At 36.1% G+C, this 22545-nt stretch overlaps 1 protein-coding gene across 1 annotated transcript; it reads left to right on the top strand.

The window, feature by feature from the left end:
- Window positions 1-2148: 2148 nt before the first annotated feature.
- LOC115986026 (B3 domain-containing protein At4g01580-like) lies at window positions 2149-4238 on the top strand. The gene is made up of 4 exons (XM_031108894.1): window positions 2149-2250; window positions 3145-3496; window positions 3594-3721; window positions 3957-4238. The coding sequence occupies exons 1-4, from the start codon at window positions 2149-2151 to the stop codon at window positions 4236-4238; spliced, it is 864 nt and encodes a 287-aa protein (XP_030964754.1).
- The last annotated feature ends 18307 nt before the right edge of the window (window positions 4239-22545 follow it).

Raw genomic sequence — 22545 nt, 5'->3', positions numbered from 1 at the left:
CGAGGATAGGGAGTTGCCAACCTCATTGTGGATTGAGAATGGACCAAAGTTGAAGTGTGGGTTGTGTCACCAAGAGGGTCATAACCGTCGTACATGTCCAACTCGAAATGTGGCTTCAACAAGCCATGGTGCTATGTAGCAGGTAACAATTACAAATCATAGTAACAAGGGGGTATCATAAGTTATTCTTCTTTACATGTTTAGATATTACATTATATGAGTTATAATTAAGATGTGGGCAGTAATTTGTAGATCGGAACCATGATAGTAATACCATTGTATCAAATGTAGCTCCACTTTGGGCAATCTTGTGATTACTTCTTCCAGTAGTTGCAGTTAGTCTTAACTCCTACATATTACCATTCCAAGTCTTTTGTCCCAGTTTTGGTGTTCTTTCAATCTTATTGTTTGTGGTGTACATATTCTAGTATTCATGAGGTCTCTATTTCCCTAACTGTATATGTTTTGCTGCAGATTTGTAATTGTTGCCAAGGTGTAACTGTAGATGCTCCTCATTTAAGCAGGCAAGCCTGAATGCTCTTCTATATTTGTCAATTCAATTTATTAATTACCATGGGTTGTATATTAATTTCTGTGTTGGCTACTCCTCAGAAAGGAGGCAACTTCTGAAGAGAACAAAAAGAAGGTGTCACTCAAATGCTATGACTCCATGTTTGCCTAAAACCATTGTTGGCGGATGCTGTCCAAGTTTCAATTTACAATTGTGAAGAATGTTTAAAATGCAGAAATTGAACTTTTTATTTTTGTACATCAACTGATTTAAATGCATAGAGGCTCTTTACTTACAAATAAGCTTGTATATATGGATGATTTTTTTATTCGCGTAATGCAAATGGGGGAATGTTACTGATGGATGTGGTTGGTTATGATTTGTATGGATGACTTGTTGTTCACAGCATGGTTGTCAGCAGGTCCACTTTTACTATGAATAAGCACGATACTGAATGGGTGTGAACAGTGCAAGTCGCAAGCAAAACTACAAGTAGAAAGGTTATACTAAATGAAACTCGATTTTCCAGATAACGAGTTACGTTGCAGTCCATTTTCAATCCCCTTCGACTGTATCCATTCTCAATTCTCAAGTATTTGGGTTACTCGATTTCTCTAGATCCGAGTTACGTTCAACATAACTCGATTTATAGGATACCGAGTTACATTGGAGAGCACTCTACACAGCTAGATTCCTCTTGGACTGTATCTGGACCAGTCCAAATAGCTGGACTGGGTGTTTGAGCCCAGTCAAGGTAACTCGATTTCCGTATAACTGAGTTATGTTGAGAAGAACTCGCTATCTGTAGCTTCGAGATACGTTGAAGACCATTGTGCACACTTAGATTCCTCTTGGATTGCCTCTAGACCAGTCCAAATATCTGGGCTGGGTCGGGAAGCCAGTGAACGTAACTCGATTTCGTTATTACCGAGTTATGTTGAAAATAACTCGATATCTCTAACGTTGAGATATATTGAAGACCATTTTCTACATGTAGATTCCTCTTGGACTGCCTCTGGACCAGTCCAATTATCTGGGCTGGGTCAGGAAGCCCAGTCAAAGTAACTCGATTTACGTATTACCGAGTTACGTTCAGAAGAACTCGATTTCTATAGCTTCGAGATACGTTGAAGACGTGTCTACAGTTAGATTCCTCTTGGACTGCCTCTGGACCAGTCCAATTATCTGGGCTGGGTCAGGAAGCCCAGTCAACGTAACTCGATTTACGTATTACCGAGTTACGTTCAGAAGAACTCGATTTCTGTAGCTTCGAGATACGTTGAAGACGTGTCTACAGTTAGATTCCTCTTGGACTGCCTCGGGACCAGTCCAATTATCTTAACTCGATTTCTGTATAAGCGAGTTATTCGCATGTAACTCGATTTCTGTAGTATTGAGTAATTCTACTTTAACCTGATGTTCAGGATATCGAGTTACTTCCAATCGAGTTGCCACACACAACATGGATTCCTCTGAGATACACTACGCACAGCATGGACTCCTTTTAGTCCCAGTACACATAACTCGATTTCTTAATAATCGGGTTATGTGTATGACCAACCCACTATTTAGTGCTCAAACGTACGAAGCAGCAACTGTTCAACTTCTTCTCAGCGAAAGTTTGGAGAACCAGAACAATGGCTTCTCAATGGCAGAGAGACAACGACGATGGTCCTGCTGATCGGTCCCCACACTTTTTCAAGATTATTCTGCCGAATGCTGTTCAGGAAGGAAAGCTTGTAAGTATGCTCAAATTTATAAACTAGATTCCTCTGAAAATCATATGCTAATATACACTTCGTACACTTCATCTTCTTTATTTGTGATTCTTGAAAAAATGTACATTTGTTACATGTAGTCAGAAAAACTTTCATTTTGCAATATGTAGGTTACACTTTAAGAAGAACACAGTCACATAACAGAGTACTTTTGCATCGAACACTTTTATATGAACAAAAAATGAAACAGGGATAAGCGCATGGTAGAGATAAAGGAAAAATAAATACAGAGCAAGAGCAGATGGCATTTTTTTGAAAATGTGATAGGGCTTATAGGGTCACCACAGATGTATAACTCAATTTAAATTGTGAAACTGTGTCCTGGGATCAAACTAGGATACAGAAATCGTTCACTCTTTTTATCATTTGTTTTTTAGAGTTCACAAACTTATGAAGTGGCTAAGTGGCAAAAATTACTACGTCTAAATCCAAATCCTGCCCATAAACAAAAGTGGGTCATCTTCAATGTTTCCCCAACACCCCAAAACCAAATCACAGACACATTATCAAAATACAACATTTCCCCAAAATTTTTTACATTTCAACAACAACAGAGAAATGTAAAATGTTGACAGCTGTTGATGGTTATTTTGGTTATAAGATTAGGTTGTATAATTTGGTTTCAAAATTCATAAGATTTGTTACTGTTATAGCTATTAAATATAATGTCAATGTTGCAGGATTACATTTTATTTTGTTTGATTTTCTTTTCTTTTTTGTGTGGGGGTGGGGGGCTGTAACTAAGAAGTATTCTGCCATCATTCAAACTTTTATTTTCTAGCATTGTGTATAAGGATTGATTGCATGTGTTTATTTCCCTAGCCTGCATTTATGTTATGGAGATTCTTTTTACAGCGGATTCCAGATAAGTTCGTGCAGAAATTTGGAGTGGACCTGTCAGATATGGCCTTTCTCACAATTCCAAATGGTAGAAAATGGAAAGTCAAGTTGACACAACATGCTGGGGGGGTTTGGTTTCAAAATGGTTGGTCCGAATTTGCAAGCTCTCATGGTGTAGCCGTGGGGCACTTGCTGGTTTTCAAATATGAAGGAAATTCACAGTTTGATGTACTCATATTTGATGCCACTGCAACAGAAATAGACTATACTTTAGACGACGAACTCCAAGTTCATAGGATCGAAGATGATGAGAGTGATGACAGCTCTGTTGAAATCATCAAACACTTTTATAGGGGAGAGGGTTCAGGTTTGAATGTTACATTTTTGTAAGCAACTGGTTGATTTGTTTAGCTTCTGCTCTATTAATTTTATGTGCATGACTTCGTATTTTCAACTTCTTTCAGGATCAGCCCATCCTAAGAAAGACGGTGGTGTAGCTAAAAATCTTGTTATAGCCAATGCTTTTAAATCAGAAAATCCCCTTTTCACTGTTATCATGCGTCCATCCTACGTTAATGGCAAGGATCGTGCGGTAAGCTTTTAGCTTCACTAAAATGTAATATTTTTGTAATTTAGAAATGCAACTCCCATTAACTATCATTTTTCATAGATCAATTAGAAAGATTGTCACACTAGATACTTGTGGCTGGACATTTTGTTGGTAATGATTTTTTCTTATTTGTGTTTTTAGGTGAAAAGATGTAGATCAATTAGATACTTGTTGCTGGAATATATTTGTTAAATATCTATTATTGTTCCTTGTACAGAGTTTACCCCAAGACATTATCAACTACTTACCAAGAGACGGGTTTACCAAGGACTACACCAAAGCAAGTATACTCCCTGTCAAGCTCCAGATTGTGGACCGATTATGGTCTGTGAAGCTATACATTTATGAACGAAGTGGGGGTTCATCATGTGTCGTATCAGCTGGTTGGTCTGCATTTGTGAGGAAAAATAGTTTGCAAGTAGGAGATGTTTGTGTATTTGAGCTGATTATGAGGGACGGTGTTGTGTTAAACGTCCACATTTTCAAGTGCCAAGACTAAGTGGTTAGGGTGGATGCAAAGTGATGATAATATTATGTGATGTTTAGAGTGTGTTTACTTTGCAACTTTACTATTCATCCCTATTTTGTTCATCCCAGTTTGCAACTTTATTGATTGGGTACTTTTGTGATGTTTAGAGTTTCACTCTTGGAAAATTTTTAATTACTATGATGAACTTTCATATGTATTTTAAAATGAATGTGATGCTGTATTTTTTTCTGCGCTTTTGTTTGGATTTTGGCCTTTTTGCATGTCATTCAATTATATTACATTGAATGGCGACTCTTGGATTTTATTTTAGGGGGGTCAACGTTGTTATTGCTATAGGATTTTGTTCTTTTCAGATGACATTGTTGTATGTTTTGTATATATTGTAACACTTTAATACAATAACACCATGTGCAATAATTTTTAGTCATTATTTTTGATGTTTGCAAATTTAGATGTTTAAAAAATAAGTGAGAAGTTAATCCATCAATTGTGTCAATCAATATAATGTGGCAAATTGAAAAGCTTGATAGCTAAATTTTCAAAATTTCACTTGGTAGCAATTTTTCAAATGTTATAGATGAAGTTAACTTCTTGTAAACTGCAAGGACTAAAATAGGTACTGTTTTATTCAATGAACTTGATGAATCGTTGCTCAAAGAAAAATATCATTGTTTCCTGAAAAATCTTTGTATCTTACAAATGAATAACACAAAATACTGGTGAAATATGTACCAATACGCTATTTGCAGCCAAATTTTCCACGGCTCCTTTGCCAGCTAAAAAACCACGACCAAGAGGACTGTATGGAACTATTCCAATGCCAAGCTCCCTGCATGTACAAAAACATTAAAATTCGAGAGAGCATACTCATGCTTCTGGATAAGATAATTAAATTATATTGAAATCAAATCTACACAAAATGGATGATATTTTTTTTTTTTTTGTTGCAGTAGTCCTTCAAAAGAACGGTAGAGTTGCAAACGCAAGGATGAATATAAGGGGAAAATAAAAAAGGAGAGAGATTTAGGATACACGGAAACATTCAAGACACCAAAATTTATAGAAAAACATCATCTTTGAACTAAACAAACCTGCAAACAACATCTGTCAGACTCCTATCATAACTGCTGCCATTAACTACTTATGAAAGTGGGTCATCCACACGGCAGAAATGCAAGTAATTCTATCATTGTCATAAGGAATCATGAGTCTGGATTATTTCTAAATCCATTTTCTCAAGAAATTTTCATGAAAAAGAAATTTTCATGAAAACTGTGAAACTTACATTTTATTGAAAATCATACCACTAAAAAAGAAGTAAATAAAAAATATTAAATAAAAAGGCTCCGCATGATTTTTGGAACAACTTAGAAGACTACTTGTAGCAGTCCCAAAATGGCAGAATGATGACACTAGAATTTAGGGCAGCCCTACAAATTTCTTATTAAAGGCAGGTAATGCTTACATCACATCACAAAAATAATCATGAACGGCAATTCTTTATGTTAGCTTCAGCACAATACCTTCACCATATTGTACAAGGAAATTGAGGTCAGACACATGAATTGAGGTATCATAATTAACAAGCCCAGTCAACTTGTTATTGTCAATACCACACTAAATTAATGTTGAGAAATGATTACACCTAACAGGAAGATTAAGGGAGAAGAGGTCTATGGGTGAGACCAGTGAAAATAACTCAAGTTCTACAAAATTGAGTAACTCTGCAAATAACTCGCTTTATGATGTATCCATTTATATGCAAGCCATTACACACAGAAATTGCATTCTTGAGATATTCTACTGCAAATAACTAGATTTTACCGGAGTTCGGTTTTGTGCGAGGTAGCCATATACAGTTGGATTCCTCTTGGACTGCATCTGGACCAATCCAAATATATGGGCTGGGTGGGTGCATGTGTACAACGTAACTCGATTTTCCAAATCTCGAGGAATTTGAATTCTTGTGATTGTCCACTGCACAGAACTCGATTCAAGTAGAATCGAGTATTGTCGCAGGCCTACCTTTGAACTTCGATTCGTCTTGGACTGCATTTGGACCAGTCCAAATATCTGGGGGCCCAGAAAAATAACTCGAGTTATATATAATCGAGTTATTTGAAATTAACTCGTTGTCTGCAACATCGAGTTATGAGAAAGCCGTTCCACCATTAACTGGATTCTTGTTATTTGTGCTACACATAACTCGATTTACGGACAGTCGGTTTATGTGCAAGCCCTTGTGCTGAAAATTTGATTGCATGTAACTCGATTTCCGGAAAATCGAGTTATATGGACATTACAATCTATTACCCATTTTTATTAACTCTTCCCCAGTTCTGCAGAACTTGCAGCTGTCCGAAATTACATCTTCGATTGCTCTCGCTTCATCCGGCTAGAACCCACAATTTCCCGCGCAAATTCGTCGAGGATTTTACATAGTAAGACTCTTTTAACGGTTGCTGTCTTTGAAATTACACATTGTTGGTGCATTATTCTCAAATTTTGCATTTTGATGCTTCACACTTCTATGTCTATGTCTATGAAGATTGTGATGAAATTGGGTGTTTGGCTAGTCAAATGCATTGTTGTTAGTAAGGTTGCCTATGTCATAGGTTGTCTTCCTTCCACAAAATGAACTTGCCAGTGGCTCCATATGTGTGTGGTATAGATATATGCTGGTTGTATGTCTGAACTGTACATTGTGCAATTTATTTTCTGTTTTTTGTAGAAGCTGGTGAAACTTACTACATGTAGCTACGATGGTATGATATATGTCAGTTCCTAAATCCACTTGTATGTTTCCTATATAATAAGACTTCTGTTATATACTCTAGGTCTCTAACTTCAAATTATTGACTCGGACCAAAATGCATTACAATTATTGCACCAACTAAACAACCCGTGAATAAGAATATTGTTTTTTCATTGTGTTGTTGTAAACTGCTCTAGACAGTATATTGTGTGCATGATTTTCTACACATGGTATCTGGTTACTCTTCAATTTTTGTTCTCTGTTTCAAACTTCATTTTGGTTCTGTTTTTGTGTGAGCTGATCGTGTTTGCACTACTGACCATCGATTAGTTATGGGTTCGAAGAGGACTAAGAGGGGAAAATGCAAAGCTGCATCCGAACCTGAAGTGGTGTTTGATCAATTAAGGTTCCTCACGCCAGAAAATGAGCAAACCTTTGAAACCTTGATTAAGCGTAGGCGTATTTGGGGAGAAAGGCAAATCAATTTACAGGAACTGCATCCTTTTGTTCGTGAGAATCTACAGTCTAGGCATTGGCTGTCCCTATGTACAAACATACCACCCCCTCCAGCTAACTTGATTAGAGAATTCTATTCGAATCTATCGGTGCATGAGGATCTTGGTGGTCACAAGGTGGCATCGTCCATACGTGGTGTACCGTTTACAATAACTAGGGAGCACGTATCTAAAGCCCTTGATGTACCTATAATTTGTACACCTACTTATCCAAACTCTATGTCTCCTCGTATTGATGATGTTATGGATGTTCTTTGTGGACGATCAAACAATCGGGATTCTGGCCGAAGTATTAGCTCAAGTGAGATGACTGAGCTTAATTATATCTTCTTTCGGATAGCTTGTCACAACATTTTTCCTATCTCGCATATCCATACAATCCCTGTAGACAGGTGTATCTTGCTTTACGCCCTTGTCACCAATAGTTCCATTTGTTTTCCTTCCCTTTTCATTGAAACCATTGTCAAGGTGCGTAGGAGCAAGTATAAGAGGCATGCTTTGTTTTTCCCAGTTCTCATCCATAGGGTCCTCAAATATTTAGGATTAAAGAACTTTCCTTCCCACGAGTTGGTTCACATCCAAGCCCCTATAGGAGCCAAATTTCTGAAACAACGAACTGCCCAAAAGAAGGTTGTCGACCTCAGTGTTGGTCCATCCAACAGACCACGAGTACGGTCTACTACTGGAGATGTTCAAGATGAGGACATGCATGGGGATCCCACATCTGTTGTTGCCGAGGATGGTGATGATGAGATAGATGTTGACACTGTTGATGCAGCGCATACATGCCCTCTTCCTCCCTCTCTTCATGCTATGATGGAAACCATTATGACGACTCAGGCAACCCATGGTCAGCTTCTACATGGTCTTCTTGCCGAGGTTGGAGCTATGCGAGCGGACTTAGCTCACTATAGACGTCCTGTTCCACCTTCTACACCATCTGACTCTTGATGATTCACATTGGGTATTGTACCCAAGGGGGGGACAATTTTCAGTTCGTGGTTGCTATAACATATTTGGAGAATTGTATGACAGTTCTATATTTTGTTATTTTAGTGGCAATTTGAAGAACATGGTATCCGTTGAAAGTAATTTGATATATTAATATGATGGTTAGTTTCATGCCCATCATTACTATCATTAGTATTATTGAAATGGATGTAATGGTCTAAGAATTTTTTATGTTATTATGTGATTCTATATAATATCAAGTAGATCCAAGTTTGTGTGTAAATAACATTTATTTCATAATTCTGTACGACGCTCACGTGTTTTTAGATTATAGTAATTATTAATACAAATGGAAGGTTTGTGAAAGCACAATTCGTTTACAGGTTTTGATATTAACGATGAACCACCTAGGAGATTTTCCTTGGAACAATGGCTGAAGCTATATCTTGATTTCAGGCAACTATTTTTATTGGAGGTTTTGCTGAGCTTACATGTATTTTCCACTAATTGGATATTTTTGTCGATCTTAAATCAGCAATTATATTATTCTGAATTTGATCCTCGCCTGGACTATTCCTCATGCATCATATTTTCATTACAAAATTTATTGATGAAACCTTGCAGTGCAGACTCGTCGAAAAAGATAAAAGCGACACTTGGCATGACCTCATTCACTCTAGCATTAGGTCTAACGGATTTTTTTTAATCAAATATGAGGAATCCAAACAGGGGAAGCCCCTTACATAATATATTAGATAACAGTGAGCTGAAGATAATAAACATCGTGAAGTTTAAGTATGTTGTGAAGGACCAAACACGATTAAACAGATATAACAGTGAGCTCGAACATCAAATTTCTGAGAGTAAAGTGGTGCTTTCAACCTGTAAATGTGTATGGGACGTGATTGTTTGAGAGCTCAATTTCAGTGTTCAAGATGGTTTTACCATGTGCAATCTCTTCTAACCAACAGTCACAGATTATGAGAAGAGTGTTTTGACTACCATCCTTGAAAATGACCAACGATAATGAACACCCTGATGTTTAATGTTTTTACGAATAACCAAACACAATTAAACAGATATAACAGTGACCTTAAGCCACTAACATCAAAGTTCTAAGAGCAAAGTGGTGCTTTCAACCTGTAAATTATTATGGCACGCGTTTGTTTGAGAGCTTAGTTTCAGGGTTGAACATGGTTTTACCTATGTGCAATCTCTTCTAACCAACAGTCACGAATTATGGGAAGAGCGTTTTACCATCCTTGAAAATGACCAACGATAATAAACACCTGATGTTTAAGATTTTGTAAAGGTAAAGTCCACAATTAAACAGATATAACCAGGAGCTCAAGCCACCACCAACATCTACGGTATAACAGATGTGGTATTCAGACCAAATTGGGCCTCGCTTCAAACCGACAAGTCTTTGACCACGATGTTTGATCGAATAGTCGAGTAAGTAGGTATTCCCTCAAATGCAGTCTCACATCAATTGGCTACGATTACAAGAGAAATTTCAGTGTTTCAGCCTGTGGCGCTACGTAATTTGTAAGAGTGATGGTTCTGAGACCAAAGTGATGCTTTTAACCTGTAAATGTTTAATGACCAAAGATAATGAACACCGTCATATTTACACACCATGATGTTTACAGACATTCAAAATGACCAAATCACAGAAAACACTGTGATCTTCATAATTTATTTTGTGAAAGACCAAACATAATTAATAAATTAATATTGCGAACTTGCTGGTGAAAGACAAAACACAATTAATATAGCGAAGTTTGAAGGTGACCAAGTTCCAACTCTAAACACACGTCACCAGCCTGCTTCTGTAGCACCAACTGTAGTCATATCAAACTCCTTCAATCGCAGCACATGCGCCAACAGACGCTGCTGCTTAGTCAAGTCATGTTCGGTGCTCTACACGATGTGGATACCCAGGTCGACACTGTTTCACACCCACACTCACGTGAATACAGAATTGTGAAATTGGATGCACAGATGTCTCATTTACATCTACTATTGCAACTACTGCCCACCTTTGATGTGACATTAGGAACATTTAAAATCCTGTTCATATAGCGTTTTTCTTGAAGGGTTTGACATGACAGGCCCTAATAAGTGAAATTGTAATGCCTGGACCGTGAAATGAGGTTATAAATGCACCAGTGATATAATGTTAACTTTCTACCCCGCTAACTTCGTAGATTGATTAAGCTATGAGTCGCAATGCCTCAACATCAAATCGTACAATGCGAAACAAGTTTGGACCTACTTCAACAAATGCATCATCACAAGTTCCAACAGATCAACAACTACATACATACACAGACCACTATGGAGGAAAATGGGTTGGAAAGAAGAGAGATTTCGTTAATATGCCAATATACACGTATGAGAGTCTTGGAAGCGTCGGACACATCATGGTCGGCAAACCTACAAAACTAAGTACAGATACCACCGCAATAGAGTTCACTATAGCAGAACCACCATGGTCAACCCTATACGAGAAGAGGTGTGAGTTAGAGGTGTATTGTCGATGGCACGGGTTACGAGTTCCTAAGGCACGCTCTGCCGAGTTACCTAGAGATGAACCTGCCAACATACTTGCTCGTCTTGAACAAGAGAACAATCAAATGCAAAGGCGACTAGACCGTTTTCACGCAATCCAAAAAGCTAGGAAGCATCTAAAGGGGAAGGCGCAAGAGCGAGCCATGAAGTCTATTAATGAAATTACTGCGTTAGATGATGAAACAGATATTTCAGACTTCTCAGATTCAAGCAATGATGATTTCCAAAAATTTCTACCTACGAACATTAGACGTTGTTGTTAATGTCTACACATTATGTGCAATACATGATGTTATTGTTAATGTGTGACAAATGATGATTATGTATGTTCAACTTTTGCAACTCTAAAGATTAACTGTTTATTACTTTTGGCTAAGTTTATGTGAAATCACTTTCTCATTTTTTTCATACGTGTTCTTTGTTGCTACATTCAAGTAATGTGGGTCATGGACGAACAATGTCCTTTGCTTTGTAATGTAGGGAAAACCTTAGGAAGTGAAATGCCTCCAAATTATATTTATTGCACATTACTTGTAGGAAAATTTAATAGATTCAATACATACAGACTGATCCAAACCACATAGACCAACCGCGCATATGATTCAATAATACGAATAATTCTTTTATATGAGTTGTTTGAGTCACGATATAATATGCACGTATCTGTGTATCTTAGTTGTAATAGTGTCCTACTTTATATAGATACATTACATAAAGACTCGTCCAAACCAGACTAACCACTCACTCACTGAAAATCCATATGGCTCACCCAACACACTCTCACAACGATATTTGGTTTGCTTAAAAATAGGGTAAAGGCCTAAAAGCCTGATCAGCCTTTCAAATGTTTCATTCAAGTTATTGGTTTGTTGTAGCATTGCTTGAAAGCTCCCTAATATTGCAATTGTGATGATCGGAAGCCATTGATGTAAAACTTGGAAGCATAGTTTTCTTCATGTAATTTTACATTGATGTTGAGAAAATGTAACTACATTTTCTACCTGCAAAGACTCCCTGAAAAGTTTGTAGGGAAACAGGGGGATAAAACTCTCTACTGTTGCTACACTCACTGCTCGTAATACTAGCATTTGGCAAGTGAGGTTGGAAAAGGCTAACACAGCTCGGCACTGTTCGGCGAAGTCATGTTCGCAGTTCCGCATGTGCTGCTCAACAACTTGACACTATTGAACCCTGTCCAGTCATATCATCCATGCTCACGTGAATAAACAGATATGCAACATTTTGCAATGCACTATTTTCAAGGATGCAGAGGACCCTTCAAAAGTGTAAGCAAATTTTTGGGGGTAAGCTGTCCATCATTGCTACACTTGATTGATGTAGTTCTGCATGTGATACTCAACATCTCGAAACTATTGAACCCTGACCACACGTACCCATCCCCACTCACGTGAATACACATATGTGCAACCCTTTGCAATGCACCGTTTTCGAAGAGGCAGAGCATCCCTGAATTGGTTATGCATCAATTTTGGGTGTGAGCTGTCCACCATTGGTACACAGATGTTGTTCGTAGTGCTACATGTGCTGCTTAACAGCTTCGCACTGTTCAACCCTGTCCAGTCAATACACAGATATGCCTTCTTTTGCAATGCACCGTTTTCAAGGATGCAGAGCATGGCTGAAAAGTTTATGATACATTGAACACAGCTCAGTACTGTCTCAACAAGTCATGTCAGATGAAGCACAGGAATTCTGAATAGTTTTGAACAAGACATACCAAACTGGTCAGAGAAAAGTCTTAAAACTACATCCATCAGAAATAAACCATAGTAGTGATCAAAGTCCCTAATTAAATATAAGCATAAACATCACTAGTTTAAATTTTAAACAGGTTATCCTTGTCCAAACTCTGATGGTCAACCAAGTGAAATATTGAGACACTAATCACAACAGGAGTCCTTTCGATCACCTCATTGGCAGTGACATCTCCTTTTTCTAAATTATTGTCTTTCGAAAATGCAACCCAGCCTTCCCCGAATCTCATTGCTTAATATGTTTTGATGGAGGGTAATAGCACAAGACATTGATGTGTGACAAATTGCTTCCCAATAATATACTTGCTTCCCATATATGTTTCCAAGCCATATTTAAGAGAACATCATAATCACATTATGTATAAAGGCTCATCATATTATGTGGCCACGAGATACCCATGAAAGAAGGATTTTTAGGCTGCTTGGATTGCTCTCTCTCTCTTCCTCTGGACATAATCGGTAATTTTTTAAGAACAAACTTTTCTCTGACTTCATGTTTTATGGGTTTGTACATTAAGGAAGAAATGTTTGTATCATCTTCATCTAAGTTTTTGATATTTTTACCTGATGATCTTCCAATTTACAATTCTTCCTACGTGGATATTGAATCTCAATGGCAGTCTTATCAAATATAACAATATGGAAGCTTGAATTTCCTTCATATTGAAGACTAAAAAATAACCATAACAGATAGAATGGTATTCAGCGAAATCCTGCCAACCATTACAAAACCTAATGTTGTTATCAGCTTTCTTCAATCACACTTGCCAAATTCCACCATAGGGAGCAATGACTGTAGCTACGGTGGATAGCTCAGTATTGTTGAACCCTGACCAGAAGTACCCATCCATACTCACGTCAATACACATAGCAGCGCAGAAAATTTTGTGCATCAATTTCGGGTGTTATTGGTCCTATTGCTACATTGATGTTCGTAGTGCTGCTCAATAGCTTTGCACTGTTGAACCCTATCCAGTCATATCACCTACACGCACGTCAATAGACAGCTATGCATCCTTTTGCAATGCAGCATTTTTAAAGGATGTACCTATAGCATCCCTGAGAAGTTTATGATACATTTAACACAGCTCAACATTGTCTCGTCAAATCATGTCAGATGAAGCACATCAATGTTGAATAGTCTTCACGTGAATAAATACGCAACCTCTTTTGCAGTACACATCACCAGCCCGCTACTGCAGCATAAGCTATAGCCATATGAAACAGCTACCTCAACGAATCACATGCACCAACAGACGCCACTGAACAATATACTTTCAACTCATATCATCTTTATTCACATGAATACTTATAGTCACATCCACCTGAATACTTGCCCTTGCAAAACCCCTATATAAAGTCCCATTTACATCTACCCTTGCAAAACATCTACACATACCGAAGTCCCATTTACATACATCTACCCTTGCAAAACTTCTACACATACCGATCTAAAGTCACATTTTCCAATGTCAATGCGTAATTGGATGCTACCTCGTTTTCCAAATAACTATAGAACGCAAAGAGATTCTTACGAGAGGGAATACTATGCCGGATTGCAACAGGAGTGGGACTTTCGCGTGAACGAGTCCAACGCTCTGCACAATGATCTCCTGCAAATCGGAGCGCCTCTTGTCGAGCGTAGCTCGCTCACACTGCCACGACAAAACATGCACCAATATGAGCGTGCAGTGACGAAAATAAAAAAAGAGAACAATCTTATGATACTTCGTAGGTCCAGGTATCATATGCTACAATTGGCGGAGGAGCAAGCCGTTGCAACAAATAGGCAACTCACTCCGGTAGAACGTAACAATGTCCTCAACTACGAGGACTACCTATCAGAATGAATACCACTGTGGTGTGTGTGTGTGTGTGTGTGTGTGTTATGTCTATGGTTAAGTTAATAATGTTAGTGTAAGTTATTTTATGTTTTCTGTGTTATGTCGTACGTGCTTATTGAAAAACATCATGTGTGAGAATATTTGACTTTTATGACTTATGTGAGAATAATCTACATTACGAATAATTTGCATGCTTCTCATAATCAATAATAAGGTTTACATAGTACAAATGCAACCATACATATAACACATAGTTAAGCAAAATAGTTCTCCAACAAAATCTAATTACACCACGACACGACACGATTACTCTTCATCTGACATCTCCACGTCTGACTGATAAATGGGATCAACAAGAAGTGATTGCATGAACTGTGCATGCTCGTACCACCCTTCCTGCACTAACTCTCGAATCTCGACTTGGGTCCGATATCGATTAAGACGTATCTTCATTCGATTATTTTCTTCTCTTATGCGGTTCAATGCTTTACGAAGTTCGTCGATGCTGTCTCTGGGCATTTGTGATGCGAGTCGCCGAGGCACTGGCAACTTAAAACCAACCAACTCATCATAAAACATTTGTTGTTCACGAAATAACCAAGCCCACTCCTGTCTCATGGTATTGTGAACGTAAGCACTATTTTGCAAATTCGGATTGATTGGATAGCTGAACCCATCTTCCAATACCCAACAACGACCCATAGCAGTGAACACATCATGAGGCCTATAGAGTTGTGGGTTGCCAGAACCAGACATTGACACTGAATACAATAACACCAAATGATCAAGTTAACAGTGTGTATCAACTGTTGCTAAATAATGTAATCCTGCATAGAATGGTACACAGCAAAGACATTCATAAAAGTGTGTACTATTGCATGCTAAAAATGAAATACTAACACTAACACCAACATTTGACCATAAACAATAGACATTGTTGGTAATGTCTACACATTGTCTTCAACACTAAATGTTGTTGTAAATGTCTGACCAATGATGATTATGTGCAATACAAAATGTTGCTATAGTAAAGAAATTATTTCATTCTCTTCTCACCAACATTTACTACAACAAATAACCAAAATCACACCAATGTACTTACTTCACATTCATTCAACCTAAAAAATCAAAATTTAGTACAATATCAAATGAAAATAACATTGCCCTAAAATTGTGATGTGAATTTTTTACCTGAGGTGATACAAATTTCAATTGAGTTTGAAGAAAGCAGCTGTTGATCCGTGGAGGAGTTCCAACTCAGTTCAGCAGAAAGCGTCCTCAGTTCAGCAGAGAGCAAGGCACACTGAGTGGGAGAAGGTGTGCAGAAATTATAAGAGAATAACTCGACTTTACGGATATCAAGTATACTTTATAACTCGATATTACAGGAATCGAGTTACATTGAAACACTCCACCTGACACAAAGACAGTACGAAATCAGGGTTTATAACAGTATAACTAACTCGATTTTTAAATAATCGAGTTATGTAGAGATTCAAAAAAAAAAATGCCAGCAGTGCGGGAAAAACCTGTGTATAACTCGATCATAGGAGTATCGAGTATTTCATATAACTCGATTTTAGGATTATCGAGTTACAAAAGAGGGGCATTTCCCTATTTAGTTTCAGAATGAGGGCACAAAGATGTTTAATTTCCGACAAAAGGGCATTTGCCCATTTTGGCCCTTAATATACATGTCAAATTTTACGTTAATATGATATTATTTACTATATGATTTATCAGCTTATATTTATGACATAGTTATTGATATTTAATTTTCTAAAAATTTTGCAAGTATGAAAAATATAAAGAGAAGATGTCATCCCATGGTGGGTTTGTCAAAATTCACATCAAATAAAAAGATATTGAGTAAGGTTGTAACATGAGGCTATAACTAATTTTGTTGTTAAACTTTATCCGATAAAAGTTTATATACGATACACACATTTATGGAGGTGGATGTGAATATATATATATATATATATAAAATATAGTATTTTAGATCAATTTGAAAAATTAAAAGTTAATTATTTAAAGACTAAGTGATATTTTAATGTAGAAAAAACCCAAAAAAGATAGCATATTCTTTCTATTACGTTTATCTATTAGGGTTTTTATTACATTAATATTCAATTTTGCAATTTTTCATGGTTGATTACTAACATTCAAGTATGAATTTAATGATTTTTTACTAGTTCAATAAATACAAACCGTAGTTTTTTTGTAAATTTCTATTATTTTAGTTACCATAGACTCAAAATTTTCAAATCATAATAATTGAAAACAATATTATAAACATTTATTATATAATCATCTCCACACTTAATTATTACAAAAATTGAGATCCTATACCAATTAAAGGCATTACCAATTTTTCTTCTTCTTCGATTAAAACCCTTGCGCTTGCTTTGGGGTTTAGTAGCCGCCAACTCACGTGGTCAAAATAGGAGATCAGGTTGGGAAAACATAATGGAAAGATTAGATGGAGGGCTTTGTAACATGGATTGGCGAGGCTTTTCCCTAAAGCTGGGGTGAGACATGATTATTGCACCCGCTTCATATCACAATCCTATTTTATTAGATAGGTAAATGATGAGGAACGTAGGTGTCAAACTTTTTCGCTTTGAAGCTATGTGACCAAGCTAGTTAGAGGTGGCTTAAAGTTGCTGTGAGTGCTCCAAAAATTAGCAAGCTATTTTATAGGGACGATGTCATTTTATTTTAATTGTAAGGCAAAAATGTTGGAGGTTAATTCACTCATGCACGGCCTCAGCACTTATTGCACCTAGTCTAGACAATCCATGATAGAGAATATTTTGGTTGAGAATTTTTCTGACTCCTTTTACCCTTCAGATACAAATTCCTTTCAGCCTCCTTTTACCCTTCGGGTACTAGGTTCCTTTCGGGTTGATTATGACACATCGGCCATGCTCTCCACTCACATTCACTGTCAAGCGTTAGGTAGGAAAGTATCCGTCGAGTTATCCAATACCGACAATAGATCACATTTTGTCTCACATTATTTGCGTGTTCTCCACTCATACATTCCTATATGGGAAGAACTTGCACACCACATCCAAAGATCATTCTACATATTCATATCATTTCATATCTTTCCTACAAGGAAAGATCCTACGTTTATAGGATCTTCGTCAACCCTACACCCCTAAGTAAGTACCAAGTCTCCTCTTCTCGACGGTACGTGAATTTTCCTAACTCTTACACTTTCGAGTTATTAAAGATTCTTCTAATATTAACTTAACTTTCAGAGGGTTTTTGGCCGGCACTCTACTAATACTCTCTATAAGGGTAGTTTTTTATACTCATACAGCCAGGTCTGAGCATTGTGGACCGATCAATGAAGGAAAATTGGGGTTTAAAAATTTTAGTAACTTTGTTTTGTTATGGAAGCTTACATGGAGGGTTTTGTGTTTGTCCTAGAAAAATATGTTAGGTTTTGAGTTTGTAATATTGGCAAACCTTGACAAAACATGACAAAAACTAAGTCTCATTAGTTTAGAATGGTCTACATTGAAGTCCAAGACAAAAATCTCAAGTTTGGGATTAAAAAAAATGAGTTACAAGCTGTTTGGTTCGATTGGTACTCGATTGGTACTCGATCAGTCGAAAATCACATATCAGCAAAAACTAGCAAACGTAAAAAGCCCATAACTTGACCGTTTGAAGCCCAAATCGCGAGCCGTTTTTTCCAGTATTTAAAGGACATTATAAGCTAACTCTAGGTGGGGTTTTTAGAGTTTTTTTAGAGAGATTAGAGTGCATCTTGTGCCTCTTTTGTAGATCTAGGGTTTTGTACCCAAAAACTCTCTAATGTCTTCTATCGATGTTATTCCTTGAAGAATCTCAAGATTCGGTGTTGTAGAAGTTGCTGCATACAAGATCAACGTTTAAGGAGATCCAAAACCTTTGAGTGGAGTCTCAAAGTCACAAGCAGGTGAGCTTGTGTTGTTAGGCCAAGGAAAGAAGTAGTCCGTGGACTCGGAGCTATCATAGGGTCATGGTAATAAGTTTTCTACTCGAAGTAGCAATATGATGTTAGTAGTCTAAGTCTCTATTGTGTAAACTTCAATTCTTTCATAGTGGATTTGCTTTTTACCTTGAGGATAGCTAGGTTAAATCCTCCCCAGGTTTTTTATCGGTTTGATTTTCCTAGGTTATCATATCGTGTGTTCTTTATATTTTCTGCTACTTTACATGATATGATTGTTATTGTTTTAACCTAGGTCTGAATAATAAACCTAAGTATTCACTTGGTTAATTAATTTGGTTAAACAATCTAGTTTACAAGGGTCTAAAAACGTACAAGTGATATCAGAGCTGGTAGCTCTTTTGTTTTAGATCTTTTGATCTAAGAGTTGATCCTTGATCCCTGTTATCATGGATAATTTGAAGTGTTTTTCTGCTCATGTTTGTGATAGTTTAAATAAAAAGGACACTGTTGTTTCTGTTGATCTTATTGATGCCTGTGAAACTCTTCATAAGGAATTATTGAAATCTATGAAAATTGCTAAGAAATTCAAGGAAGAGTTAAAATTGGCTAATCTTGAAAAAGAGGAATTGGTTGTTAGATTGGATGAATCTAATAAAAAGAATGAATTTTTGAGAAATCAAATTTCCTCTCAAGATGAGAAGATGAAAAACTTGGAACAAGAGTTAGTTGAATCTAAAACTAAAATTGAAAATTTGACTAGTACCAAGCCTGCTGTTGATAACAGAAGTGTATCTATTTCTCTTAAGCTTAAAACTGAGAAAATTTATATCCCTCCTTTCAAGAGGAATAATAAAGGAAAGACTTATTTTGCTAGGTTAGACAAAGGTAAAAGTTCTGATGTAGACACTGAAATTTCTAAACCTATATCTAAACCTAATGTTAGAGAGCATAATAAATCTGTTTTTGTGCCTACTTGTCACCTTTGTAGTGTTGTTGGTCATATTAGACCAAATTGTTCTTTGTTGAGGCAAAAACTAAAATCTGAGACTAGATTTGTTGTTAGGAATTCTGATGTTCCTAAATTTGTTCCTGTTTGTCACTTTTGTGGTGTCTCCGGTCACATTCGTCCTAATTGTCATAAATTGAAATTTAAAAATTCTGTATTTTAATCTAGGATATGTGATGATATTTCTCCTGCCATAAGTCCATATAAATTGTTTCATATTCTTTTGAAAAATTTAAGCTTGTTGGCTTATGAAAGGAATTTGCAGGATTTTAGTCTTTCTCAGAAGATTTGTATAATCCCTCAAATACACTCTACTTCACATGGATTTTCACCTACAAAGCCGAAGGCTCATGCTATATGGGTGAGAAAAGATTCTCTAAGGTGAGTGTTGCTGACTTGTCCCTGATTTAATTCTTTCAATTAATTGTGGACATGTTTTCTTTTAGTTTTTGGTTGTGTTATTTTCTTAGGTTGTTTTTTTTTTTTTTTTTAACAAAAAAACAAAAACCAAAACATTGAAAATTTTCAAAAAGACAAAAATATTTTATTTTGTGTCTTGTTTTATTTTTTTTGAGGATTTTATGAGTTATAATATCTCTCTCTTGATTTAAAACATGCTTGACATTGTGGAGAAACTTGAATAGTACGTGTTATATAAGTACTAAGCTATTTATGATTTTGTATGAGTATGTACTAGTTTGTACATGTATTCATGGGTTAATTAAGAAATTGATATTTCTTATTTGTGTACCCTCTATAGCTTAGTTTAGCATTATCATGCATAGCTTTGCATTGTTCATTTAGTATAATGTGTGCTTTTTGTTTTTGGTCATAAAATTTTTTTTAAACCAAAAAGATTTTTGTGTTTTATATTATATATCTTGGATTTGTAATCAAGGCTGGCCATAGTATCTTTACATAACATGTTTATGTACTTTGTTTAGCTTGGATGAGTTTATTTGTTGCACTTTACTAGTTTGAGCTTTGTAGTGCATGTTGTGTGGGAAGATGTTTACAGTTTTTGATTACTTTATCTTGATCTTGCAGTCACATGCCTTTGATTGTTGGACTTAAACTTATTGAGAAAGGTATAAATAACCATCTCACCACTGTTTACTAGCCAATCATGAACACCTTAGTGCATATCATATGATTTTGTGTTCGAGAAAGTGTGACACATGCACAAAAAGAACATAAGGTGTAGCCTTGGTTTAAATACTAAAATTGGTGTGTACATTATTAGACTATAATTAATTTAATCAATTAAAATTGGTGTGTACATTATCCTGGCTATTTTAATAAGTTTCTAATCAAATAAAATTGGTGTGTACATTATGAGGCAAATCAAGAAACTTACATGATTGCAAACTTGTTTTCTAGGAGATGTGAGAGTTATATGATGTAACTCTTTAGGTGATTGTCTCTTTCAAACTTATGTGATGAATTTTATAGAAATTGTGATTGATTACTATCTACATATCACCTCACATATATCTCAAGCTATTGCTAGTTGCACACACTACACAAGTTATTCTTTACTAAACTTAGTACATGATATTGTGTGTGATCTTGTTGTGGCCATCCAAGATTAAAAGTTCCTTGATCTTAATGCAAAATGTGTTTTATGGTTGAGTTTTTGAGGACAAATTGATTGAAAAACTTGTTTTTGGAAGATCTGGGTTGAATTCAAGTGTTTTTGAAAAACTTTTAATCTCATACTCACGCATTTCATTCATAAAGTAATGTGCTTTGAAGAGTTTTTGCATTAAAATGAACTGTTTTTTAAAAATTTGAGTTTTCTAAATTTTCAATCGATCGAATCTAACTCTCGACTAATTGAAAATGTGTTAAAATTTTTGGTTTGAATCTGCCTAACTCGACTGGTATTTGATCGATGCTCGATCGATCGAAACTGAAAAATTTTCAGTTTTTAAGTATTTGACCAAACTTTTTTTCATGCATCATTTATGTTTAGGATTCACATGCATTGCATTGTTTTTTGTATCTATCTTGCAGTTTTGCAGTCATATCTCTCATTGTTTTACACATAGCGTGCATACACTTTGCTAAATTGGGTATTCAACTTGATTTTAAAATTGATTGATTAATTTTTGAGTTATGTACTTTTTAGTATATGCTATTTTTATTTGTGAACTGCAGAAAATATTTTTCTTAAGAGATATGATGGATAATTAATTTGCAAATATTTTCTCTACTCCTACAACTGTTTATGGGTCACACAGTGTCAAGTTTGCATTTATTGAAAGAGAGAATATTTTTCTTTATTTTCCCCACCTCCTAAATTTTCCCCAAAACTGTTTTTCCCAAAACATGTTTTGTTTTTCCTATTTTTATAGGGGGAGGAAAGTTTTTTTTAACCTTTGTTGTTCTTAGGGAGAGTTGTTGCTCTTCATAGGGGGAGTTACCTCTATTCTCTGTAGAGCTAGATTCTTTTGTTTCCTTGATTCTCTATTTGCTCTTGATTTTTGTTGCGTATGTTTTTGTTTACTCTTTGTTTGAGTTTTCTTTGTCAATACATGACAAAAAGGGGGAGAAATAGATGAAATGTGGTGGGAATCCTATTTAAAAAGGTTTTTAAAATGTTTTGTTTAGGGGGAGATAAAATTATTTTTGAAAGGGGGAGAATATAAAAACTTTTTGATGTATCTAACTTAGGGAGAGAGTTAGTTTGCTTTTGTTTTTATATTGTGTTTCATATTATTGTTTATATGTCTTTCTTTCCACACATGCGGTGATGTGTTCTTTTGAGTGTTTTTAGGAAAGACAGGTACATTCTGATCAAGACTTTCTACCTCTTCTTGTAACTTCTAGGTTAGGAGTCTTAGATTGGGATTTGTGATGTATTTGAGCATTTTATTGTATATGGGCATTATGTTGTATGTGTGTTTTGTCACGGATTGCTAAAGGGGGAGATTGTTAGGTT

This window comes from Quercus lobata, chromosome 4, assembly GCF_001633185.2.
Source record: "Quercus lobata isolate SW786 chromosome 4, ValleyOak3.0 Primary Assembly, whole genome shotgun sequence".
Lineage (NCBI taxonomy): Eukaryota > Viridiplantae > Streptophyta > Magnoliopsida > Fagales > Fagaceae > Quercus > Quercus lobata.
The sequence above is the reverse complement of the archived record's forward strand: the minus strand, read 5'-3'. Positions and strand labels throughout refer to the sequence as shown.

What these genes read in the sequence shown, in the direction of transcription:
- LOC115986026 (XM_031108894.1), top strand. Translation starts at nt 2,149, where the DNA reads ATGGCTTCTCAATGGCAGAGAGACAACGACGATGGTCCTGCTGATCGG. An exon ending in CTGTTCAGGAAGGAAAGCTT is followed by an intron (nt 2,251 to 3,144) that starts GTAAGTATGCTC and finishes TTCTTTTTACAG; the next exon opens with CGGATTCCAGATAAGTTCGT. An exon ending in TTATAGGGGAGAGGGTTCAG is followed by an intron (nt 3,497 to 3,593) that starts GTTTGAATGTTA and finishes AACTTCTTTCAG; the next exon opens with GATCAGCCCATCCTAAGAAA.